General features: G+C 42.1%; 1 protein-coding gene across 1 annotated transcript in view; it reads right to left on the bottom strand.

The window, feature by feature from the left end:
* Positions 1-945: 945 nt before the first annotated feature.
* ADGRD1 (adhesion G protein-coupled receptor D1) overlaps positions 946-27289 on the bottom strand; it is a 251344-nt gene continuing 225000 nt past the window's right edge. The window contains exons 22-25 of the mRNA XM_024205752.2: positions 11023-11149; positions 10566-10607; positions 6555-6647; positions 946-4191 (exon numbers count right to left, since the gene is read on the bottom strand). Of these exons, the coding sequence (XP_024061520.2) occupies positions 4096-4191; positions 6555-6647; positions 10566-10607; positions 11023-11149 (358 nt within the window). The 3' untranslated portion in view covers positions 946-4095. The remainder of the gene's footprint in view (positions 4192-6554; positions 6648-10565; positions 10608-11022; positions 11150-27289) is intronic.

Here is a 27289-nt window from a genome sequence, read left to right as displayed (position 1 = left end):
CAGGACATCTGGTCACCTTGATTTCACCGCATAGCACATAGCCTGAGCACAGGGGTTGTGTGTTGAGAGTTCTGCAGCAACTACATCAGTGATTCTTAAACTTTTGTACTGGTGACCTCTTTCACATAGCAAGCCTCTGAGTGCAACCCCCCCCCTTATAAATTAAAAACACTTTTTAATATATTTAACACCATTATAAATGCTGGAGGCAAATCAGGGTTTGGGGTGGAGGCTGACAGCTCGTGACCCCCCCATGTAATAACCTCACGACCCCCTGAGGGGTCCTGACTCCCAGTCTGAGAACCCCTGAACTACGTGAATCCTTGATTACAGTCTGTAAGTATCTACATGGGGAACAAATAGTTACTGATGAGCTCTTCAATCTGGCAGAGAAAGGTCTAACAATCCACTGTCTAAACAAATTCAGACTGGAAATATGGTGTACATTTTTAATGGTGAGGGTAATTAACCACTGGAACAATTTACCCGGGGTCTTGGTGGATTCTCCATCACTGGTCATTTTAAAATCAATTTTGGATGTTTTTTTTTTCTAAAAATATGCTTAAGAAAGTTTAAAGTTTAAAACAAAAACATTGCCTACATATGTTTCAGAGTAGCAGCCGTGTTAGTCTGTATCTGCAAAAAGAACAGGAGTACTTGTGGCACCTTAGAGACTAACAAATTTATTAGAGCATAAGCTTTCGTGGGCTACAACCCACTTCTTTGGATGCCTACATAGTATCTTGGTGATACTAGGCCACACGTTATGAGTATTTCAGGGGGACTTCTCACATAAGTAAGGATTGATATGCTTAGGCACAGTGTTGGTACTTCACTAAGAAACTATATATTCCCAGTGTTCTTTAACCCATGTGAATAAATGGAACAAACACAAAATCTTGTTAGAAAATTAAGATGTTTTGTTTTATTTTGGAAAAAAAACATTTTATTATTACTTACTTGCAAAATCATTCTTGCTACATAATCTAATTTAAAACTCACATCTCATTCAATTAAGATTTCATACCATTGAGAAAATGATGCTGTCCCGAAGAAATACTGCAAAAGCTGCCATATACAAGCCCATAAATAAACTGCATGATTTTCATACTTTAAGACTGAGGATAAGAACAGGGTTTTTTGAAGATTCATTTCAAGCATTTCTATTTCAGTATATTTTCTGCATTCAGTAAAACTGTGAAAAATACATAGAATCAAACAAGATGAACAGACTTGGTGGGGGTGGACATTTACAATATGCTTGTGGTTTTTTACTACTTTATCAGAAACTAAAGAAGCAAACAAAAGGAACTCCATTCCCATTACTAATAATACAGTGTTCTAACTCCTAAACTCACGTGACATAACCAAGATATACTACTTTATGTTCAAAATGCACAGATAAAGCATGGGACACAGGTTATGTACTGGAAAACATTGCAGTATCTTCAATAGGTCTCAATACATATGGGTTAATAAATGTTCACTCCTTATATAATACATCTATGTCATATTCCAAAGTGTTTAAAAATCATCTTCATGATTCATTGAGTCTATTGATGTATTTTGGGGACCACATTATATGTTATACCTGGATAAAAAAATAGATTTAACCCTTTATAGTAGATGCTGTTGTACTGTATGTCAAATGTTATTTTCAAATGGATCTATGATAATCATTGCTACTGACAGTAACTTAGGTGACTGCTATAAATTTAGCAAAGGAGTTGCATTCAAAGTGAGAAAATGGCACAGTGGGAATTATAAATATTTAAAAATCCAGGTTTTTTTAAACCCCTTGTATTTCCTATGACTCATTCACAACATCACTTTTACTATAACGTAATGATTAGAAGAGAAATCGCCTAATAGGGTTAAAATCTATATCCATGGTCACAGTTTTTTAAAAAATGTGCTTCAGTATCAAAAATATGTTTAAATATTTTATCAGCACACAACACAGACACTTTGAACTCTGTTATCACAGTACAGTTCTGTTACAACAACCTGCTTCCATATATTCCAATCACTCTTCCTATTGTATCTCTTGGAACAGACATTCTCTTTCCACAAGGGTCTGCTGTATTTACACCGTTGTAATAATTATTCCAATGCTCAAAGGGCTAAGAGCAAGCCTATGCACAAAAGCCGATAGAGAGAGAGAGAGCCACTTCAGTATTTAGCTTTCTTCTTTCCCTGCTTTTACATTTAGCTGTCAACAAAATAGAATTATTCTGCTCACAGGATTAGAATTAATAAATGTCTGTATTTACAAGTATTTATGATAGACACAGTGGGCCAAATTCTGCTCTGATTTGCCTGTGTACATCTGGAGTAAATTTGTTTAAGTTAATGCAATAACTGCAGAATGTGGTTCCCTTTTTAGTTAGTTAGGGAACAAATCCCGGTCCCCTTAAATCAATGATAAAACTCCCACTAACATCAATGGGAGATTGTCATTGACTTCAGTGGATCAGCCTTGGCCTTAACTGTGGAAAGTATAAACATTAAATTAAATGGGGAAAGATACTTTGAAAACGTTGGGTCAAATCATCGGCCCCCTTACAGCTGGTGGCACAAAGCATTGGGAAAGCAAGCACAAACTACTTGGGGGGTTGCCTACTGAAGGGGAATCCCCGGGTGAGATGGGGCAGCGTTGGGGGTGGGGTGTTAGAGATATGGCTAGGAGAAAGAAGACGTGGCAACAATGTCGTTTTGGTCTGAGCAGACTGAGCTGGTGGAATGTTCCCTTTGGAACGATTGTTGCTGAGCAAATAAAGCAAGATGCATATTTTTGAGGCCAAATTAGCCCCTGGCCAGCCTCAAGATAATAGGGGCATATCAGTGGCAAAAGCCACCTTGTCCTCTCCCCACCAACCCCACTGGGTGGGCACAACAAAGTGTGGCTGAGGGTCTGCCTCAGTGTGTCCAAACTACCTTCAGTGAATTACCGACTGACACAGTCTACAAGAACCAGGAAGACATTGCTCCAATGAAAAATGAGTCCCCTCCCTGGCCCTCCCAAAGATACTACATAATTGTATTGGAAGCAAAAGCTGATGAATGCTGAGTAGAGCTTAAATCACAAAAGACTGTTTTGCGGTCTGTTTAAAAGATGTCTGTAGATACCAATACACAGACCCATCTGCAGTCTTGCTACCTTCACAGTATTTTGTTGGAATTCAGTGTCTCATTCTGACCACTAAAAGGAGAAAGATAAGTCACAGTGTGGGTTTTGATTTCCAGAAGCTACAGGTCAATTCCATTTGTGAAATGCGTGTGATGGACCGTTGTTGATCTATCTGAAAGACTGAGACAACTAGCTTCTATTATGGTTTGTCAGCAGACAGAAATCACCCTTTAACTGAAACTAACATTGCGGATTGGAGCAGGGCAGTCAGAGCCATTTATATATATTGCAGATCTGGAAAAAGGAATATCTAAAAAGTTAGCTGTGTGTGTGTGTGTGTGTAATATATATATGCACATGTTGTTTGTATATCTGCTTCATAGGTCCCAAGTCTATAGAGCAGGCCGAATGGCTGGAATTTTTTTCTTTTTTCCCCTTCAAGGTCTGGCTTCTTTACAGTGTTCCAATATAATGCCTGTTGGCAGAATGTGGTGTTAATAAGCTTCACTGGGATAATTGGATTACTTAAGATATTACATGTAAACAGAGAGTACACCGCTAAACAAGACTAGCCCTGTTACAACATCACAATAGGAAGCATTTCATTTGCAGAGCACAAAAATGCATCTTTCCTGAAATACTTGACCTTTAGATTTAGATAGCAATAACCTTCCCATCCCTAGTGTTGTCATCGTCACTGACAAAACCATCCAGTGTATAGTAGTGCTAGTTACTCTGCGGCTATTGCTAATGGCCAAGTGGTAGATTGCATTACACACTGGAAGGGAGGCAGATGAGGACAGACTTGTACATACTCGGCAAAGCAATATGGCAATTTCCAATTTATTAGGCAGTGATTAGAAGAGCAGTTCCTACTGGCATTAATGGTGAGAAAATAATGGTGGACGCTGTATTGGAGGTCCTGAAGGTAGGGCTTGATTTTCAGAGAGAATCTGGGTCTAATATCAGACTGCTGATAAATCAATCCGATTGGCTGAATTAGTACTCTTGTCCCAGGTGTTCATCTTTGTAGGAGTTGTACCCGGCCTATTCCCAGTCATCTGGAAGACAAAATAGTATTGAAACTAGATTTACTTCTTTTGGTAAATCGCTATTGACTGGAGGACGTGAAAGCCTGAAAACATCAATCTAGACTCCCCATTACCTTAGACTCTTGAGAGCACAAGCCATAAAGGAGCCATTTAACATGTATTGTCGGGTATTATTCAGTGATCACTGCCAATCATTTCAGAGGCTATCATTTCTAATAGCCAGTTTTCTCATAAAATAAATTTCTTTTGTCTCAAGACAACTTAAGCCCTCCTTAAGTGGGGGGGGGGGGAGAGAGGAATGCATATATACAGACTGATTTGTTTATACAAATGTTCATTCGTGGGACTCAAATGTAAAGGTATTCTGCCTGGAGCTGGTTGGAAATTGTCTGCTGGAACAAATTTGCATCAGAAAATGCCAATTTGTCAAAAGCAAAAGGTTTCACGCCAATCTGTCACTTTTGACAAGTCTCATGAAGGAACACAGGCAGAACCCGGCCTGTCAGGCAGGTTTCACATCTCTCCCTGCCACCTTGCCCAGCTCCTTGGCAGCACACCTGAAGGACTGCCTTGGAGTCGGGACTCCTAGACTTCCAGGATTTGCAGCTCCAGGACAGCCTGGCTATGTGGACCGTCCCCAGTGTTGGGGACACCAAGGCTTCCAGACTCTCAGGCCTACTGGCTCCCTGGATTGACTGATCCCTGCAGCCCAGGGAGCCCGCTGCCACAGAAGCCCGACAGCCAGGCTCTAGCTGGGGCACACAGGGCTTCCAGGTTCCCTGCCACAAAGCTGGAAGTCTGGAAGTCCTGGGACAGGCTTCAGGGTCTGTGGTTCCAGGGCATACCCGCCAGGCAGACTGGCCCCCTAGCTTCCATAATCTTGGCCTGCCCAAATCTTGGGGCAGCTGGCTTCCAAGGCTGTGAGAATTGGGCAGTCGGGGAGCCAACTACTGTGGGCATTGGAGAGCCAGCTGGCCCAGGAGCCTGGAAGCCATGGAGTCCCTGGCCCTGCGGGAGTCTGCATGGCAGGGCTGCCCTGGAATCACGGATCCTGAATGCCTTGCCAGCTGATGGCTGAAACCAACATGACTGCAACATTTCCGTTTGGTTGAAAATTTCAAAAACTTTGAAATAGCAAAGTTTCCCATGAAACAAAAATTCTGACTTTTGACCCAGCTCTAACCCTAACCAAAAACTATGGTCATCAGCTGAAGTTAATAGCAAGAAAACTCTTCAAGGGCCTGGTTCAGAGCTCATGGAAGACAATGGAAAGACTCTCATTGACTTCAGTAGGCTTTGAATCAGGCCCCAAGTCTGACGTTTTAGAAATTTTATTCACTGGCTTATCAGAGAACAGAATTTAGTCCTCTGCTTTCAGAGTATCTCCTATAGTCACAACACAACACTGGCGATAGAACACACTGTAGACACAAGTGCTAATTAACTTCTGTGCCCCCTGTCATCTCATCTTTCTTTCCACAATATTACTCTACAGCTGGGCAACATTTTTCAGCTGAAACATTTTTTTTTCCAACAAAAAAAAAAAATGCAAATGCGGATCCAATGAAATATTTTGCCAAAATTTGTGTCCATTTGGGCAAAATGTTTCAGTCAAAACAAAAGAAAAGTTTTGGAAATGTCTAAACAAATCGTTTTAACATTTTGAAAATGAAACGTTTCAATTTTTTGGGCTACACAAAGCTCTGAAGGAGGAGGACGGACACACTCTCACTCTCACCCTCACCCTTTAGTGTCATGCTCAGGGCACTCACTGAGGATGTGGGAGTCTCGGGTTTGAATCCCAGGTCGGGAGCAGGGACTGCAACCCCCATCACTCCCCTCCCAGGTGTGTATCCTAACCATCAGGCTACTGGCTATTCTATTCTGGGTTGGGCCTAGGGTGACCAGATGTCCCAATTTTATAGGGATAGTCCTGATTTGGGGGGCTTTTTCTTATATAGGCACCTATAACCTCCCCACACCCGTCCTGATTTTTTGCTATCTGGTCACCCTAGTTGGGCCTCTCTCCATCTCTTTTGTTGAATCCTACATCTGCTCCCTGGCTTTGTGACTGTAGCCCTTCAATTCCTTTGCTTATATTAAAAAAGTTCAAAATGAAACACAGTTTCAGGCTGAACAAAAATGTTTCCTTGGCTTAGACACAAAATGAAGTTTTTCCAACTTTTTCACTTTGCTGAACCCCCCCCCCAAATATATTTTTTTTAATTTCAGCTTGACCAAATCAAACAATTCTTTTGATTTTTTTTCTCAGAACTGCCAGTGAACCAAAAAATCAGTTAGTCTCACAGCTTTGCTCTATAACCTTTCAGCCAGTATAATAGGATAAAAATGGCATTGATGGGAGTACTTACGATATCAGAGTTGAAGGGTTTCACATTGATGTTGCGAATGGAACTGCTGGTGAGGGACCACACCTTGGTTTTGTGCTTAAAGGCGGCTCTAACCTTTGGAAAGAGGCATTAGAAGGCAGTCAGGAAATGATGATCCTAATCTGGTTTTATTTATTTTCAGGTACAAAGTATTGTCTTTATCTTATAAATGGATGAGGGTTCATATGCATATATTACTATGGAATATTTGCCGTTCTACTGTATAGTAATAATAATAATATTGTGGGGTTCCATTTTAGTGTTAATCAATAGGTCTGTGATCAGATTTGCACATTTTATAGGTAAAAATATAAGCTCCAATTGTATCAGCTAATCTGTGCACTCAGGGGGGCACTTCCCTGGACTCTGCGCAGTTCCAAAGTAACTGCTCGCCAGGAGCCACCAATGGTTGTGGCCTCCAGGTGCACCCCCAGAGACACAAGGGGCTTTGTGCAGTTCATCTTGGTCTTCCGGGGATCCCATAGGTTCTATGTGAGTCACCAAATTTGCAGGTGGGCCCTGTGTTCTTTTTTCACTGGATGCAAACCCTGACAATGCACACACACACCCATCTCTCTCTGATGGGATGAGGGGATCTGGCATGCAGAATTCCTCCTCTAGAACCCCTCCTGGCAAGTTTTTCCCTGACGGGAGATGATCCAGGCAGTTGTTTTTTCCAAACTGCCAGCCCTGTAGATTCTAATAATCAAGTAACACTAGTGCAACTCCATCACCTTCTATATTCTGGCTGCACAGGAGTCTATGCAGAGAGGCTTTGGCCCAGCACTGGGAGCTTAGTAAATAATTGTGTTGATGGTTGTGAGCCAAACTAGAATGCAGCCTGCTTCAGCAATGCTGTGCTGGCTCCATGGAAGTAAAAATGGGAAGAAGTATTTATTTTAGTCACTAAAATGCAGAGGGATCTTTGAGCAAAAGGTGCCATCTTATGTAGTCACTTTTCAGAGCAGGACTGCAGCATGGCTAAAATTCCAGCATGAGGCCTAGGCACCACTTATCTGGAGAGCCTGAGTGGGACTTAAAGATGCTGGCCAGTCCAGACAGAGGTGAATTTCACACTTTAAGAATAATGTTCACTTTGCACACACAGGGTGAAATCTTGGTCCCACTGAAGTCAATGAAAAACTCGCCCACCATGATCCTCCAAATACCCACCACTCCACTGAAGTCCTAAAGAAGTATGTCCTCATAGTGACAACAGGGATCATATCCCCATGCCACTCCAGCTCACCTTTCTCAGTCAAACAGCCCCCCTGAAATCAATGGGACTGTTCATGTCATTAAGCCCTAGTGCTGCTTTGTCGTTCTCTAAAAGCATTTACAGGTGGCAGGGAACAGAATACTCGCCACCCTAGCTACAGCTTTACATGTACCCTTATATTTATGAACTACATGATGCTTTCTGATGAAATTCAACTTCTCTCCAGTTGGATAAAATAAAACCATGCCATGCAGAAATGTGGTGATGGGTGTATGTCACTTTATTGTGCTTCCATTTTAGAAGAAGGTGACAAAGCAATTAAACATGATTCTTAAATGCTAATATAGGGGCAATATCAATATTCCCATTTTAGAGATGGGGAAACGGAGGCACAGAGCAGGGAAGTGACTTGCCCAAGGTTACCCAGCAGGGTAGTGGCAGAGCCAGGAATAGAACCAGTGCTCTAGTCACTAAGTCATACCGCCCCCTAGACATTAGAATCCAGCATGATTTACAGAATGCTAATTGCTAAACACCAGTGGAGAAAAACCAGGAAAATTAACTAACTACCTCAGTGGCATGTCAATCTGTGAGACTTAGTAAATCTGGAGAGAAATAATTATCACTGTATTGATCTGGCACCCTTTGAAGTCAGTGGCAGTTTTGCCATTCTGAAAGCAGAAGGGAGCCAATGGTTGGCGATTTTTAAAAACAAGTAAACATATTCTTGTTTTGATGGCAGGTACAATTAAAATTAGGGTAAGATGGTCTGTATATTTGTAGTTCCTGTGGTGCTGTATATGTACCTTTTTATATTTCTCCCACTGTGACTGCATGCTATAATTGTTGTTTATATTCTCCTTCTAATTTTGTTGTTGTTCTTCTTTTTACTTTGAAAAACAAAACAAAAAATAACCGCAGGTAAAAAAGGATGTAGTCTGCTCTGTAGTTCCGGCATTGCCAAGGTCCTCAGGCAATCAAAAGTACTGCCATTTTTTATAGTATTTCTTCAAACAGGTCTTATGTATTGCTTGTAAAACCCTATATCTCTGCTTTACCCTACTGATTTGAACTATTGCTAGCAGTTTTGCTTTCCTATGTCTGGGATTCCCTGATACACAAAGTTTTGAGGAGTAAAGCATTTTTTTAAAGTTTTTTTCAGAAGGTCTATTTTAAATAGAGACCCTCATAGAGACTGTACAGTGGAGCTAATAAGAAATATTCTCCAAAAGCAATTGCTCATTTCTGCAGTTTGCCAGGGATCAGAATCTGAAGTACCTAGTGCCTCTAAGATCACTCGGAGGAGTTTATGAATTCCCTTCCTTAGTAGGTTGCTGGTTTTTTGTTTTTTTTTTGTTTTTAAAAAAGGTAGCAAGTCAGATATAAATATCTGGACATTGGGTTGTTTTGTCTGGGAGTCAGATAGGTCATGGAGAGAAAGAGGCTCTCGGAGCACAGGGAACAATACGATATTTAAATATTTTTCCTTCTTAACTTTTACCAGCCCTCCTAGCTTTACACACTGGCATCTCCTTCTGATCCCACTGCAACTAGAGAATTCGGTACTTGGTCCCAACACTATGAAGTCATTGGGGCAGAGACCATGATTACATTCAACAATGGTCATGCTGATGGTGCTCAGCAAACACCTGATTATTGCAAGCACCATGTCCTGCCTGCTTCTGCGCAGGCAGAGAAGGCCCGTAACACTGAAGAACTGGAGTGATTCCAATGTGTATGTGTAGCATGGAGGGAAGAGGCATGGGATAAGCAGAAGAGTGATCAGTAGTAGGTATATGTGTATATGCTGATCCACTGATTAAAACACCCACCTGATATTGACAGCGGCTTCCATCACCACCTTTGATTTACAGTAACAATGGCATATTGCTGGGCTCTTGTGCTCAGCGCCCTGGGAGAGGGGAGCATTCTGGCTACTCCGGTCCATGTAGCAATTCCCTGTGCAAGGCCTATTTATCTGGCTAAAGCTTTGGCTCTAAAGGAGTCAATCCAGTGACACAGTCTTTACATGAAAATATCCCCCTTTAGTCCACTGTAAAAAACATAGCATCATGCCAAGAAAAGTCCCCGGGAAATGTTCTACTCTGGTTTCTCATTAATAAAGGGATTAGTGAGTTCTAAAAGTCTGTTTTGTTGAGATGAATATTTATTTTCCCTTCTGGCTCTGAAACCCAAACATTCTCACTTCAGAAATGTTGCCCATAGAATGCTAGTCTCCATCCTTGCCCAAGCAGTACGTTTCTCCTTAGACTTGAATTCTGATCTGTTATCACGTATTTGGAAACTCCGCTTCTTTAGGTTAAATGCGCTAAATGACATACATTGCTACAAAGTGGGGTCATGTGTGGCCAGGAATCCTCTGAACCAGAAAATCACGGATAGTTTCATGTTTCTCCCACAGAAACTTACAAATATCAGTGACAAGGAAAGTGCCCATAATGGGTTCATTCGCTGTTTATTTTTACGCCCATGGCACTTGAGTTTTTTACCGAGTTCCTACTTTCCGGAAGATTTCATAAATTGTAATGACAGTGACTACACAAAAAACATACACATTGCTAAGCAACTGTGACTGAGGAATAAAGGGCAGTACTTAAAGCAACAGCATTAAACAAGGGGTTCCTAAAAATACCGAAGCTGATTTACAAACGTTATACCATCCTAACACTATTTTAGCATTATTTGGCTCTTGGTTTTACTACAGAAAGATCTCTTACTGGATGTTCACCGCGGGGGGGGGACAGGGGACATACCTCTGAATTCAGAAGACAGTGAAACAGGAAGATGAAAAATCCCTAAAAGGGAAGAAGAATATTACAGGTTATTACTTGAAGTACTGCACTAAGCATGCGTGCAATTTACAAAGGTTAGAAGGAAAGAGGCCCACTGATGCAGCAGTGCATCCACTGTTAAAGCTAGTCCTTGATGCCTCACTCTTGAAAATGAAATTTGAATAAACTCTGTCAAGGGCAGTGTTCAGTGCCTGTTCATCTTGTGGCTGTTAGAAGCCTCACTCAATTGCTCAGTATTTTCACTGTCTATGCAGAGACTGGAGAAATATCATTGATTGTACATGCTTATGAGATAAAGGGGTATGGAAGATCAGAAAAATATACACAAATGAAAACATTGCTAAAGATCTGTCAGTTGCAAGCTTGTGGTGCTCTACAGCTTTTGTCTGAACCCTCAGAGCCTGCATTATGTACTTACTTGCAAGGAATTGAATATTGCAAACATGTACTGAAATACTATTGCATGGTCATTGACAGCTAGAACTCCAAAGATCCATGAACTTCCCAAGATCGGTAACAATACAGCAACTGCCTTAGCTGTCAACCTGAAAGATAAAATGACAGGAAATTTAACAGATCTGCCAGGCAAACAGTATGTTTTTAACACATCCGAGGGGAGACTTTTATCAATTATTTCTTGGCACACAAGTGATTGAAAAAAAAAAAAAAATCTTCACAGACAATGCAATCGGATTGTTGCTCAGATTTATTGATGATGTAGAAATGATTAGCCATGTCAGCTTTTGAAAAAAAATGAAGTAGGACATATTTATGTTCACAACACATAGAAAGAACTTCATCAATATTGTTCTCATGAGTCAGTTGATAAGAGTGCATTGGTTGCACTTAAATAAGAGTAATCTCTTCAATGTTCTATAGTGCTTTCCTCTTCAAGGACCCAAAAGTGCCTTCCAGACTATGGGCAACTGAAGCCCACCAAACTCAGGGAGACAATTCTTGTCAAGTGCTCATGCATCTATAGATCAGTAGAGAGGATTGATGGGCCAGTGGTCCAGGAACTGTGTCTGTCCGTCCCAGGTCCTCAAAAGTATTTATGTACCTAGCTCCTATTGAAATCAATGGAAATTAGGTGCCTAAAATACTTTTCATGCTTTTTGCCTCCGTGTGCTTCAGTTCCTCAGCTGTAAAATGGGAATAACAGCGCTTCCCTATCTCGCAGGGATTTTGTGAGGATCAATTCGTTAAAGATTGTGAGGCATTCAGATACTATGGCAATGGGGGCTGTGTAAGAACCATGTTGTTATTTATGATTATTATTACTGAAGTGCTGAGGAGCCCTAGTTATGGACCAGGACTCCATTGTGCCAGGCGCTGTACAAACAGAGCAAAAAGACAGTCCTTGCCCCAAGGGACTTAAAAATCTAAGTATAAGACAAGAGACAACAGATAGATATAGACAGATGTGTCATCAGAATTAGGCCTTATGTCTCTGCACCTACAGCCTCCTAAATTAGGGCCCACGGGTGCAGGGCCAGTGCACTAACATTTGGGGGTTGGCGACCGCGGCAGCCGGATCTTCCGCCGCCTCTGTCGGGGGTGGCATTTCGGGGGTGGGACCTTCCGCCACCTCTGTTGGGGGCGGCATTTCGGGGGCGGGACCTTCCGCTGCCTAGGGCGGCAAAAAAGCTGGCGGCGCTCCTGCATGGGTGTGAGGTGCAACATGCTTTCAATCTCCTGCAAGATGTTTATCTTCATCACCAAAAGGAATTAAGTGTGATCAGTACCTCACATGGGGTGCTTGAGACCTTGCATGATCAGGCATTTCCAGAAAGGTAATTTGCAGTTCTGGGATTTGTTTGCTGATTTAACTCAGGATGTTCTGATGTCTTTGCTGCACCAGAACACCAGCCAGCCTGCATGTAGGACATGGAGCTCTGACCAAACTGAAGTCACAGAGCATTACCGTTTATCTTACATAATTGTCTACTCTCCAAAAGTCCCTTTTTTTTTTTCCAGTGCATTGTTATTTCTCTACTTCCTTGAGAGATACTGACTCTCAGCAATGAATTGTACTTAAGAAACATTCATGTGTGCATGTAAACATCAATACTGAGTGTAGCAGCTGTAAGAGCATTGAACAAGAAGTACCTGGTCTGTTTCTAAGTATGGAAAGCATGAGAACAGCTCATTCCATCTGCATTCAGTTAAAACAATATACAACTTACAATATACAAGAAATTAACTTGCAGTTAATTTTTTATTTTCTTTCTACTTGCTGAAAGTTGATCTGAGTTAGAGTGAAGCCAGGTGGCTTGTGAATATGTACATAGTGACTCCAGCACAATCCACTTTCTCCTAACAATAGATTCAGCGGCGACATGCCTGGGCCAAAGCTTTGGACAACCAAAAAGTATTCAGCAAGGGCTTGCTCACTCAAAACTCTCATGGAAGTACATCTCTACCCCTATATAACGCTGTCCGCGGGAGCCAAAAAATCTTACTGCCTTATAGGTGAAACCGCGGTATATCGAACTTGCTTTGATCCGCTGGAGCGTGCAGCCCCGCCCCCCCGGAATGCTGCTTTCCCGCGTTATATCCGAATTCTTGTTATATTGGGTCATGTTATATCGGGGTAGAGGTGTACTGGGGAAAAACCTCCTAGTTTTCTCCACGGGCACAAAGCCTATTAGCCAACTGGCACTCAGCGGCGTATTATCGCCTAGGCCATGGGTTCTCAAACTGGGGGTTGGGACCCCTCAGGGGGTCGCGAGGTTATTACATGGGGGTTGTGAGCTGTCAGCCTCCAACCCAAACCCCGCTTTGCCTGCAGCATTTATAATGGTGTTAAATATATAAACAAGTGATTTTAATTTATAATGGGGGTCGCACTCAGAGGCTTGCTATGTGAAAGGGGTCACCAGTACAAAAGTTTGAGAACCACTGGCCTTGGTCGGCAAATTTGCAGGGGCGGCAAATTTATAATAGCAGCATTTTTGTAATTGCGGCCTCAGTGACGCCGCAATTCTACCAATCATAGTGCGTATTGAAACCACCAATGACGGCGCGACGCCATTTAGTAAACATACTCGCGAGAATCCTAAACGTTAATAATATGACTGGAAGGAAGAAATTAAGCGGTTCTCAGTTTTGGATCCATGCGCGGTCCCTCGCTATAAGTGAAATCGCGCTATATAGACGCGCGTTCAAGCCAGGGTCTGCTGTACTTGTAATTTTATTTATAATCAAACTTGTAAATGTTCAATTATTTTAATGATATTTAGATCAAACAAATTTGTAAAAAAAACTAAAACAAGTTCATATGGGGCCGGTGGCGGCAAAATCATTAATCCGCCACTGCTGGCACCTGTGCAGTTCTGTTATGCGAGGTGGAAGGATGCAGGAGATTTGCATGCCCTATACCTCAAATTACTGAAATCCTGCAAGATACCAAGGAAGAGATGCTGCCTTCCGTTGGCAGAGGGAAGCAACGCTGGTGGAACTGGGGTGGGGAGAGTGGAAGTGGAAAAAAAAAGACTCCTCCTTCCTGGAGCTGTCTAAGTCTTAACAAAGGCATATGGCCCCAAGTCCCCGAAGCAAGTGAGTAATCCAATTCCTAGTGAGCATTGCACTTAAATATGTGTTTAAATATAAGCACATGCTTAACTCCTATTGAGGCCAATGTGATTTAAGCACATGCTTAAAGTTAAGTTCTTTACTGAACTGGGGCTGTGGTAAAGTTGGAGATCAGTAGGTCAGGATGGGAATGAGGGAGGGAGGGGTGTAGCCAACGACCAGCCCACCCTCTGAACTATTGCATCGCTGAGGAGCTTGCAGATTGCTAATAGGACATCCATGCAGGAGATAATATTGTCTCAAGCAATATTAACCTTCCCCTTTGGTGGGGTTAGGGTGTAGATGCAGGAGAGAAGCGCCTACAGCTGCAAATCTTTTGTTAGGGCAAGGCTCTATGATGATTACAGAAAACAGGAGAAAAATGAGGCTACTGTATAGCATAACTCAGGGGTTGGCAACTTTTCAGCAGTGGTGTGCCGAGTCTTCAGTTATTCACTCTAATTTAAGGTTTCGCATGCCAGTAATACATTTAACGTTTTAGAAGGTCTCTTTCTATAAGTCTATAATATATAACTAAACTATTTTTGCATGTAAAGTAAATAAGGTTTTTAAAATGTTTAAGAAGCTTCATTTAAAATTAAATTAAAATGCAGAGGCCCCCCGGACCGGTGGCCAGGACCCGGGCAGTGTGAGTGCCATTGAAAATCAGCTCGTGTGCTGCCTTTGGCACACGTGCCATAGGTTGCCTACCCCTGAACTCAATGGAAAAATCCCTTTAAATATTGAGTGCCAAGTCAGTCATCTCAGTGACCCAAGTAAACAAATCTTTGTCTTTGATTAAAAGAATACGTAGAAACACTGCATGGGGTCAAGGCTTGTGTCAGAGAAGAAAGCCTGGATTTCTTAAAATGTATGTATTGATGAGAAGCTTGCTGTCCTTGGCCACAAATATTTTAGTACAATTCAATTTGATTCTGCAAAGGGTCTGTCAGGCAGGAACTGAAGGAATACAATAAACCCCAAGGTCTATTATTCACTTACAATATACACTTCAAAGAATCTGGTCTTGAGAGCAACTTGATCAATGGTGCAGAATTATTTCATGATGCAAGGATGATATTTTTTTCCCCAAGACTAAAGTCCTTCACTTCAACAACAACAACACAGGAAATATTTCCCACTGACACATTGCCAAGAACCCAGATCCTGCAATGAACTCTTGGGGGGGTGGGGGACAAAAAACCCTGTGACTGGGCTGAGCCCCACTGATTTCAATGAGGGTCCACCTGCATAGGACTCATTGCAGGAGAGGGGCCTTAGCAAACATGGAGAAAACAGAATCTGGACATTTAGACATTTTAGTTCTCTCATCTAATCCGATATTAAAAAACACTTTCCATTATGAACCCATCACTCGTACCCATCTGCTGTCTCACACACATCCAAGTTTATGAAATTTGCCTTTTGGGATAAACTTGTCCTTGTTTGGTTTCTTCCCAAAGGGGAGTTTGTTTTAATTTTTAATTTAAATTTGAGCAAAATGACTTCAGCCATATTTGGAGTCATTCGACCACAACAAATACACTTTTCCCATTGCAAAACTATTCTAAACATCATCTCGATTATCACTTCAAAAGTTTTGGGGGTTTTTTTTCTCCTGCTGATGATAGCTCATCTCAATTGATTGGCCTCTTACAGTTGGTATGGCTACTTCCACCTTTTCATGTTCTCTCTATGTATAAATATCTTCTTTCTGTGTGTTCCATTCTATGCATCCAATGAAGTGGGCTGTAGCCCACGAAAGCTTATGCTCAAATAAATTTGTTAGTCTCTAAGGTGCCACAAGTACTCCTGTTCTTTATTCTAAACACACTATCCAAACAATGCTTCAGTAAGAGTGAATGACATGAAAACTGAAATGTGGGCTAGACTCAGTGGAAACTATGGACTAGTCAGTTTGGGCCAGATTCACAAAGGGATATAGGTGCCTAATGATGTTGATAGTCATGTAGTATGATGTACAAAAGCATCAAAGCAGGTTAGGTGTCTAAGTCCCACTGACAGTCAACGGGAGTTAAGTGCTTTATTCCATTATAAATCCCTCTCTGTTAGGCATTCTTTAGGCACCTAAATACTAAATCTGGCCATTTGTTTTTAACAGCTTTTGATTTAACAAAGGTCATAGACCTTTGAAGACTGAACATTGACCATGTGCAATAGAAAAATGTATGAGGGCAGGAGATGAACACTAATTAGAGAGGCACTCTGTACGTGTGCATCTTTTTAAGTGCACATCCATTTAAACTGGGTGTTGTTTAGGGGTGAAATTCACCCCATGCAGAGGATCAGCACAAGATGTGATTGTCACTTACATCCTATTTAAGACCTATTTTGCTTCGGTGCGTAGATCTTACGCCAGTCTGTTGCATGGGTGAATTTCACCCTAAGTGTGAATGACTGGTTCATGGAGTTATGAGCTTCACTAACCAAGCTAGGAGCTTGGCAGCATTTTTTCCTTGACCTTTTTTATTTTCTTCCCTCATCCTCTTCCCCCACTTCCCCAAACTTTGTTTAATTTCCTCTTGACCTTTAAAAAAATGCAAAAAGCTGCATTAAGCAACAATAAGGTCAAAAAAATTCAGAAAATGCAAAAGATACGGGTCCCCTAGCTACGTTAATTCCAATGCATTGCACATATATGTTCTTATTTTTTATTCCTGTTTTTCTGGCTACATGAATAGTTTAGGCGACTAGCCCTAATAATTTAAACCATACAACCCAGCCAAGTACTTGTTGCTTTTGAAACCTTAGCTGGTGTTTGAATATTCAGATTGAGCAACCTTAACAATGTATCAACGTGGTCCTTTGGATTTTATGCTATGAAGTTTGGTAACCAAGATGATGATACTGAGTTTGATACCTCAAGACACTGAATGAGAGAGCCTGATTTCTTTTTCCCCACTGTGCTGGATGACCATAAGCAATGTCCTGTTCAATTAATATAGGTGTAGGTTGTCTTTTACCACTAGTGCAGAGAAAGAGGTGGCCACGTGGCTGCCCTGCCCCAGGAGCAGTCCAGGTAAGACATGCTGCTCAGAGGCACAACCCAGGGATGGGTTAAATATCCTATTTTCCCATGCCAATAGCAGATCACTACTCCCCCTGGCCAGTTCAAATGTAGAGTCTTGTGCCAGGGGGGCGCTAGATTCACAAAAGGACTTAGGCACCTAAATCCCAGGGTCAGGCACCACTGGTATTCACAATACCCCCACTTAACTGCCACCAAACCCGGTAGGAGCCTAGGCTCATTCAGCACCTAACTTTTTGCAAAGTTCCTTAGGTGCCTCCATTTCTGCCTCTGCACATGAGCACTCCGGCCCCTCAGCAGGTGTTCGGATGCCTTACTCCAGTGCGATGTATGAACCAAGGGACAATAGGTGTTCTTCTGACCAACATGCCTGTGAGGCCTAACCCCACAGGTAAGTTTTGAGCATCAGAATATCTCGTAGCCCAGTGTTTAGGGCACTCACCTGAGCATTGGCAGATCCCTGGTCAAATCCCTTCTCCCCCTCAGGCAGAGGGAGGATTTGAACCTGTAGTCTCCCACCTCCCAGGTGAGTACCCTAACCACTGGGCTACAAGTTATGGGGGGAGAGCGCCTCCCCCTTGCAAGAAATGCTGTAGATGACTAATTCCAAACAAGGGTTTGCACCTGAGAATCCCAAGCAGCGGGAGGCGCCTCCCTGCAGCTTGGATTTAAAAGCCAAACTCCCTGAGAGGGGCAGGACTTAGGACACTCCTTACTCCTTGACATCTCCCGTTGTTTATTTTAGGTGGGCAGCCACCTAGTCTGCTGGCCTTTGTGAACCCCATTTGGAGGAACCTGTCGTTATGCATTCATTGTATAGGAAGCCCAAGCATGTGAATCACAGTGATTTTCTAGGCGCTGAAAAGTTAGCCGTGGCCATGCTAAGCATCGCTGGTTCCTTGGTGAATCTAGTCCTTAACCTCTTCTTTTCCCCATGCTTGCAGTAGAAATGTGGGCAGGCAGCATAAAGAGAGGACTTACTCACCCTTAGGCATCTGCATGCTCACATTCTAGGTGGTGATGAGCTGGCCCATAGAATTTTAGAAGCCATATAAGGGTTTATTTCTCACAGAAGCTGATAAAAGTTCAATCCCTATTGCTCTCTTGCAGTCTAGCTCCGTTAAACTGTCTTTGCTTCCAGCGTCTGTGTGTGTGGTGGTCAGCCCTGCACTGAATTGATTGGGAGCAAGACAAAACTGGCGCCAAGGGGGAATTTGCTTTTGTTCTTCCTTTTTACTTTTTTTTTCAATTTTCTTTTAACAAATATGTACCACTTATTCCTTCGTTAACAGGTGATTTCTGGAAACTGCAGAACTGTTTTTGTTCTGATTACATTTTTATATTCAGTCTGTGTTTCGCAGCCTTTGGAATATTATTGTTTGTGCACAGTGTATCTATCAGCCTGTTCTACGGCTAGGAATTGTTTCTCACTGTGTCAAAATGATAACAATCTGAATGGTTAGATTGCAAGTTACACAGAAGGCACAAGCTGTGCAAAGCATTGTTCAGCAATAGATGCTTCCATGTCGGCTGATTTAATTCCTATGCAGAGCCAAAAGAATGGTTCTGACTTTTTTTTTTTTTAAAGAGCCAACAGCAATGAATCTGTACTGCATAGGGCCATCATGTTGCAACTGTCTCCCTTACAATCAATGGGGTTCCTTCAGGGTAGTTGCTAGCAGTTATGCAAAATCTATTCACTGGGCCTACCTGTATGAATCCTGCAAATCAGGGCCCAGGTATTGAAAAAGCATACTTTAAACCCCTCCATGGACGTGCTGCCACCTTTCTGTTCTTTCCCTTCACACATTTGGAACAATGTTATTGCAAGTACAACTTTCTTTATAGTTCCTGATGCCTCAATCAGCCTTTCCTGGGCTTTCTGTCTAATTGACTCTCCATCTCTTTAAATCTCCATCTAAAAAAACAAAAATCTTGTCTCCTTTGCCTGCCTCTCTTAGGGGCCAATCCTATAACCCTTACTTAAGAGAGTAACCTTACCCATCTGAGTCATCCCACTTAAGTCTTTGTTTTACTCTCCGGTTCCTATTTATTGTTCAACTTTGCATAACATCCAATCCTTGCATAGGCAATGCCAGATCTTCAGCTGGTGTTAACTGCTCCAACAAAGTCAATGAAGCTACATTGATTTATACCAGCTGAAATCCTGGTCCCAAATTCTGGTTAATAAGAACGTGAGGGGAAGATCCTGGAGCTAGTGTAATCTGTTTTAGCTCCATTGATGGCAAGGTGTGCAAGAAGTGTAGGGGTCAGGTCCTGTGGGATATAATTTCTGTCAACGACATAATATGAAGTACATGTTCAATCTTGTTGCTGTTAAATTCAGTGGGATTTTGCCAAGAAGCAGGGTCAGACCTTACAGTTTTATTATATTTGCAATTGGTTTGGAACAATTCTACTCACTATAGCTTTCTTCTTGCCCTTATTTAATTTCTCCCTCTTTCCTATTGCTCTGAGGACACTGTCCATATCAAATACTGATGATTGAACTAGCAGCTCCTAGGAAGAAACTTTACTCCTCACAGGAAGCAAACTGTATTGCTATTAAGAATGGGATCTATAACTCACAAATCAGTTTTATTGGTTATATATGAGGAACTAATCCATTTAAGGCATCTGACCTCCACAACTTCAGACATCCTGTCTGCTAAATTAGGGACTAAATTGAGACCTATAAACCAAGATTATATAAATAGCAGGAAGAGGTCTGGTCTATAAAAGCAGACACTTTTCCATCGCAAGTCACATTGTTCGTTCAATGAATGGTCCTTTTAACTGAATTTTCTCTTTTTGCGGTTTACTTCAGACACCCACCACTAGCAGCTCTCTCAAAATCTAACCGAGTTCAGATTAATAGTGGAAGAAGATGAACTTGGACTGGTTCCCAGTTTGCTCCAACTTGTAATCACCAAATTCTAACCTAAGAGCTGATTAAAATCTGCGAAACAAACAGTTTGCAAACTTTCCTTCGCAGTCAGAACTGCCATTCAATTCAGCTATGTTCTTACCTCCTTTGATGCTCGGTATTCACCAGCCTTCGGGTTTTATCCCTGTTGATGCATGAGGAATGGCTATTCTTTACGGCGTGGGAGTCATGAGTGAACAAGAGCATGTTGTTGTTTGCTATTATTTATTCAATCGTCTAGTCCGGGAGCAAAATCGCCCCCTACAAATAGTCCAGCTGAACCATATTAGGAAAACCCATTTGCTGGAAATTGTTTGAGCAAACTAGCCAGTGTGTTGCTACAAACACATTTGCAGAAATGTGGATAGATTTACAAACCATTTGGACCTGAGCCAGAGTTGGTTGATATCCATGGGCGTCTTTGGGATCAGGCCCTTTATGACCCAAAAATAAAAATGAGCTAAATTCACACCCCAAAATAGTCACAATGAATAATTTGACCAGCTCAAGGAATGTAAACTAGGGGTCAAAAGGCAGGTTTCAGAGTCAAAATGTCTTGGTTCTCCTCCGAGCTCAACCACCAACTCATTGAGCAAGTCAACTGGAACATGATTTTCAGAAATTAATTTAATCTATGAACTCCAGAAGGCCCCTTGGTCTTGTGGATAGAGCACTGGTCTCAGACTCAAGAGACCTGGCTTTCAATTCTGGCTTTGTCACGGATCTACTGGGTGACCTTGGGCAAGTTTCTGTACTTGTTTTCCCTCCTGCATTTGTCTATTTAGCCTGTAAGCTCCATGAAGAAAGATTGGGGCTTCTAAACACTACAGTAATACCAAGGATAACCACATATGAAGTCACTGGTAGCAGATGCTCAGCGCTTCTGAAAATCAGGTCCTTGACTTCACTATGCCTCAGTTTCCCCAGGGAGAGGGTGATATTTCCTACTTTGCAGAGGTGTTGTGAGACTTAGTAATGTTTGTAAAACACTGTAAATCCTTTGCTTACTGCATTCTAGGGCCCAGGCCTACAGCTTATGCAGTTGAAAGGTGCTGCTAATACAGATTATTATAGCTTTTAACTGCAAAGAATTTTTCCCATGCTGGACCTGCTCTTGACATTGCTTTTTGGTTTTTTGGGAGGCTTTGTGAACAATAGCCAGCATTTCACCAAGGAACCCCAGAGGAAAGCAGACGCTCTGCTGAAGTGTTGGCTGTTCCTACACAACTTCCAGAAACCTAAAGCTGCTTTTAGCATCCAGTCCAACAAATGAGATAAAAAAAGGTTCCTTCCCTCCAACTAGAGTCTGGCTGGGGGGAGCAGGAAGTCAGTCTCCTGCTTTTTGAAATAAGCTGCCATTAGTTCTTTGGTCTAAATCCTGTAATTGAACTACAGTATATTATATTTTGCTGATATGTGATGTAATGTGCATCTTAAGGAGCCCTTCAGTGCTGATTTGCTGATGACAAACATTTTGGCATTCCCAAAAATGCTCTAGAATGTGTTTAGATGGGAATATAAGGTGTGTGTGTGTGTGGACACAGACACTAGGAATTATAAGTGAGATAATCAGAACATAAGTGACTTGTTTAAGTTCCCACAGCAGATCAGTGACAGAGGTAAGAATAGAACCCAGGTCTGTGCACTCCCACCCCAGTGCTTCAACTACGAAACACAAATCTTGTTTTTTATAAAAAGTCATGTTTGCTGCAATAAAGTATTCCCCGCCCCCTTCTCTCCAGCTGAAGGCATGAACTGAAGATCAAACACTGGCTGGCTGGATTTTCAGGGGTTAGCTCCCTGGGCAAATCCTTTCTCTGAACTGGGACTTTTCCATCTCTTTTTCTATTGCTCCTACAGCTCCTTCATTTCTTAGCTTTCCTGACATCCTATCTCTTTAACTGCTCTTGAGCTTCTGTATCACTCCCTGGGTCTCAGTACCCAAATCTAAGGATGGCCCCTCCTTTTTCACCAACCTTTGAAGAAAGGTGTGGGAGAAAACACTGAAGAACCTAATCTCATAGCATGAGGTTGTTATACTTCCAATAATAGGGTTTGTCATGGCAGATGGGTTGGGTTGATGACGTTTCCTATTTTGGGTCTTTGTGCCACTCTGTATCCTTTAGACAAGACTTTCTAGAGCTCAGCACCCAACAGCTTGCATTGTTATGAATGAGGTGGAAAGGGGGGAGGGTATCCATTGTTCTCACAGGGAACTGAGCCCTTTGGAGACTGGCCATATATTTGTGCTTTAAGCAGTCAAGAGCTATGTTTGTGTCTGTATAGTGTTGCGTATCATGCCCCATCTCTATTTGCTCATCGCTTGAATCACTGAATCAGCCCCAGGGTAACTGAGTATATAGCTTCTCTGTCCCCATAATGACCACTACAAGAATGGGCAATGCAAAGCACTTAAGGTTTGTCTAGTATCCCGCCGGACTACCACTGGAATACCACTTTTAGGGTATGATCATTTACAGCAAATCAGTCATCGGTGGTATGGTTCTTTAAAACAGACTTGTCAGGCTGTTTTTTTTATTGCATAGCAACATGTTCAATTAATCATGAGTCCAAATAATGTACAATCATGGTTGCAACTAACGTGGAGAAGTTTTAGGGGACTTGAAATTGGGTGACAGAAGTATGAATTCCCCTAGCAGCTGGTACTGATGGCTGTGGTGAGAAGTCAGCGTAATCAAGTGATCAGAAACGCACATGGAATCTAAAAGCAATTTTTAACAGGACAGGGTCTGGTCCTCAGAATGTTGAAGATTTATTAAACAAACGATGTTTGCATAGGAAATTATTTCCCCAGCTTGATTGTTTTGCCCCTGTTTGAAAGCTGTCAGTGGAATTGCTGCCAGGGGAGGTAGCAAAGAGGGCAAGAAGAAAATTAACCTCTTTCTCCTTAGGGGTACTTTGTTCTTCTCAGGGAAGTAGATGGGAAGTGGGGTTCCATTTATTTTTAGAAAACTAAACTGCAGTGTTTCAATAGGTCAACTTGCTTTTATCTTGTAGGAGGCAATATGTGTAATTATCATTAGTCATCTTGTTTCCATAGGCTGATTATACCTTGCACAGCAAGCATTCCAGAGTGGTACAACATTTCTCTATCAGCCCAGATAACAAAAAGTATGCAGGAGGATTTGTTTGCATTATTTTGCATAGGATGTGTGCCCTCTTGGTGCTTCTGGGATGGGCCAGCAGTCGTGGGATAGTAAGGGTTGGAGAATTGGGCCCAGAATCATTATATCAATTAGGAGAGCTTCTTGGTAAAGGCAAAGCAATAGAGAACTAATTTAAATCTGGTTTGTTCATCACAGTTTTCATAATAGAGCCATAAAGTTAGATAGGGAAACAACATTCTAGGTTATCTAGGCCATCTTCCTTACCCCATCTCTGCAGGATAGTTCCCTGCAATCTATTTCTTCCTTGCTTTATCCCATCTAATATCAAATGGTTTCAAGGTGAAGCTTCCATCTCATCACAGCTCTCTATCCATTCTCTATTGTCTGGGTGTACTCTGTTTGAAGAATGGATCTATAGCAGCTCTATTCTTACTAGTTTTAATTAGAGTACACTGGCTAAATCTCCATGGGTCATCTTGAAAGGATATCCTGAAATTAGGCCCATTGTGCTATTTACAGTTGGTCTGTTTACAACCATCTGAATCATTTTTATAGTTGTTATATCATGCAGTACAAATCTTTGTTTTCTCGTTTCCATGCAGTAAACCAGAATGGCAGACCCAGAGTTCATAAAGATGACTTGTCAAATTATAGATTTTTTTTTTTAAATAAAAAGACCTCTTAGTGCTCTCCTTTCTCCTTCTAACAAACCAGGTGTGATTGTGAAGCCATTACCTTTTACAGGGGCACTTGCAATCGGAAAGCATTCAGCTGACATCAAACCTAACAGTGACGCAGGCTTCAACACAAAGGGCATGCTGAAAAATACCATAAGACAGGGAACCCAAGCCAAATTCAGAGAAACCATGTATGATGGTGTAAGTTAGACACCCTTGCATCAACTGAGATTCTTTACAGCCACTTAGGCCTTTTCTACACTACCGTGGTAAGTTGACCTAAGTTACACTACTCCAGCTACGTAAATAACGTAACTGGAGTTGACATAGCTTAGGGTCTACACTGCGCTGCGGCGACAGGAGACACTCCCGTCGACTTACCTTACTCTTCTCATTCCGGTGGAGTACCGGAGTCGACCAGAGAGCACGCCGCCATTGATTTAGCGGGTCTTCACCAGACCCGCTGTATCGATCACAGCAGCGTCCATCTCCGGTAAGTGTAGACATAGCCTCAGCCATGTGCAAGGGAGTTTTACGCTTGTGTAGCTTACACACTGCGGAGTTGGGAAAAGATGTATGTTAAAGCAGGATGGGGCCTTTCTTAATTTGCATATTCTTACTCTCTCCTGGTAACTGATTTTCTTGTTATGCTCCTCTCTTCTGGCCCCCTCCTCATGTGGCCAACTTAGGGCTTGTCTTCACTACCGCGCTACATCGGCACTGCTGCATCATTGCAGTGCATCTGGTGAAGAGACAGTGGGAGAGCGCTCTCCCATCAATATAATTACTACACCTCAAAAAGAGGTGGAAGCTATGTTGGCGGGAGAGTGTCTCCCACCGACAGAGTGCGGTGTAGCCACCGCTTGAAGTCAGTGTACCTTACGTCGCTCAGGGGGGTGATTTTTTCACACCCCTGATTGACATAAGTTACATTGACTTGAACGGTAGTGTACATAAGCCCTAAGGCTCTCATGTGATCAGACCCAGTTAGAGGCAGTGGGCCAAACTCATAGGTGATATGTAAGGGGGGAAAGGGTACAATGCACAATAAGTAGCTGTTTGCCTGCAACTCTAAGGATATGTCTACACTACCCACGTTACAGCGCGGCCACAGCAGCGCTGTGACATGGGCAGTGTAGACACGCTTTATCGCCGGGGCAGCGTTCTCCCGGCGATTTAAAAAAAAACCAAAAAACAAAAACACAACACATCTCGAATGAGCGTGGCTCCCAGCGATAAAGCGCTGTCTATACTGGCGCTTTTCAGCACTAACATTTTTGTCGCTCGGGGGGTGTTTTGAAAAAACGCTGAAAGTGGCAGTGTAGACACAGCCTAAGTAAGGCTCTAGAGGAAGTTTATGTTGGTGAAATCAGCACATTGAGGTGGCTAGAAGACTGCACATCACACCAACTTAGACTCATTTATATAACTTGTGTACTTGGCCCTCTGGGCATTGTTCTTTACTCAGGCCAGCCTTACATAGGTGTGATGGTATTGGTTTCAGTGGAGTTACAACTGATTTACACGGGTATAAGTCAGAGGAGAGAAACCCTATGAGGCCGATATTGGCCTATGTGTAGACAAAGATCCACGGCAGGGCCATGGCTGGTCCAGGTCAGCTGTCTTGGGCTTGCAGGGCTTAGGGTGTGGGGCTAAATTGCAGTGTAGATGTTCAGGCTTGGGCTAGAGAGCAGACGTTGAGACCCTGCAAGGGGAGAGGGTCTCAGAGCCCAGGCCCCAGCCTGAGCCCAAATGTCTACACTGCGATTTTTAGCCCCGCAGCCTGAGCCCCACGAGCCTGAGTCAGCTGACCTGGGTTCTGAGACTTGGTGCCATGGGTTTTTTAATCACAGTGTAGACATCCCTGTGTTAAAGATCTGTCGTATTGTGCTCAGAGAAGATTTCATAGACAATGTGTGTCTTGTGCCTTTCTTACTTATGCTATTCAGTTGATTAACAACTGAGCTTGGTGATTGTCTAAGAACAGCAGAGGTTGTTGAAGTAAAAGACATAGAAAAAAGCCTCAAAGAGAAGCATCAGGAAGCTGTTTATTGGAAATCTATAGGTTTACCAAATGTTTCTGTTTCTTACCTTGAGATCAATGATGCTTGTAGATTGACCAATGGAAAAAAAATCGTTTTAGCCTGTGCCTGGCATTTCTGCAGAACTAACAACACCCCACCCACAGGAGCTGAACTCTGAAAATGACCTCTTGACCATAACAGCCTTAATAATCTTTATTAATGAAATGATACCAGCAAAAATGTTGGTTTCTCATTTCCATGACAACAACGCTAGTAAATAGCAAAGATACCAAGGTCAGGCATATAAACTGACAAAGAAAGGAAAGTAATTTTCTATGTAATGGCTCATATGAGCTTTAACTGCAGTGCTGGTAAATTATTAGGCATATATTTGCTTGAACTCTCTCTTTTTTAAATTTACATAAGGAAAAAAAATTGCTGGAGCAGTCCTACAATCCTTCTAGCCTGGTACCCTGTTTCTGAAAACAGCCAGTACCCAGTGCTTCAGAGGGTGACATATACCCAAATAAATACATCTAATTGTGCAATATTGTATAGCATGTAAGGAGGGGGTTTTCTTCTTAACCCTCAGTTCTTAAAAAACATTACAAAAATGGGGATTTATAGCTTTTATTATTTATCTTAGCTGGTGTAACTGCAGATGCTAAGTTATTCATAGAAATGTCTAAAGATTTTGAACTTTTATTAGCTATTTACTTCAATAAAATCCCACAGCAGTGAGTCCCACAGGTTTTCTTACATATTGCAAAAACAACAAAAAAAGCTTTCCTGAACATTCATTTTTAATGTCTTGCCTTTTAAGTCTAAAGAGAATCTACTGATTCTCTTACTCTATAGATGTATAGATCTATATGCATCCGAAGAAGTGGGTTGTAGCCCACGAAAGCTTATGCTCTAATAAATTTGTTAGTCTCTAAGGTGCCACAAGTACTCCTGTTCTTCTTACTCTATAGAGAAGGTCAAAAACAGTTTCTTACCAGCCTTCTCTGTACCGTTCCCTATTTATTTATCGGTGTCTCATTACTGGTCACTCTTACTTTTCTGAATCCTAGTCATTATACTCTCTGCTCATATAGAAGCACCCAAGGTTTTTGCTTAGTTCTGTTACCTCAGTTTGGATGTTCCTGATTTCAGCAGGATTTTTATTGAGATGAGGTTGCCAACCTGGGAACTTTGCTGCATACGCAGTAGAGGATCAGGCTGGTCCATTGCCAGTACTACTCGGAGAGACTATTGCTACTAACATCTTCAGTGCACTCTAGGCTGGTCCCAGAATCTGTTGCAATC

Source organism: Terrapene carolina, unplaced genomic scaffold, assembly GCF_002925995.2.
Source record: "Terrapene carolina triunguis isolate 2854851 unplaced genomic scaffold, T_m_triunguis-2.0 Scaffold234, whole genome shotgun sequence".
NCBI lineage: Eukaryota > Metazoa > Chordata > Testudines > Emydidae > Terrapene > Terrapene triunguis.
Note: the sequence above shows the minus strand (reverse complement) of the source record. Positions and strands in the feature narration are given on the sequence as shown.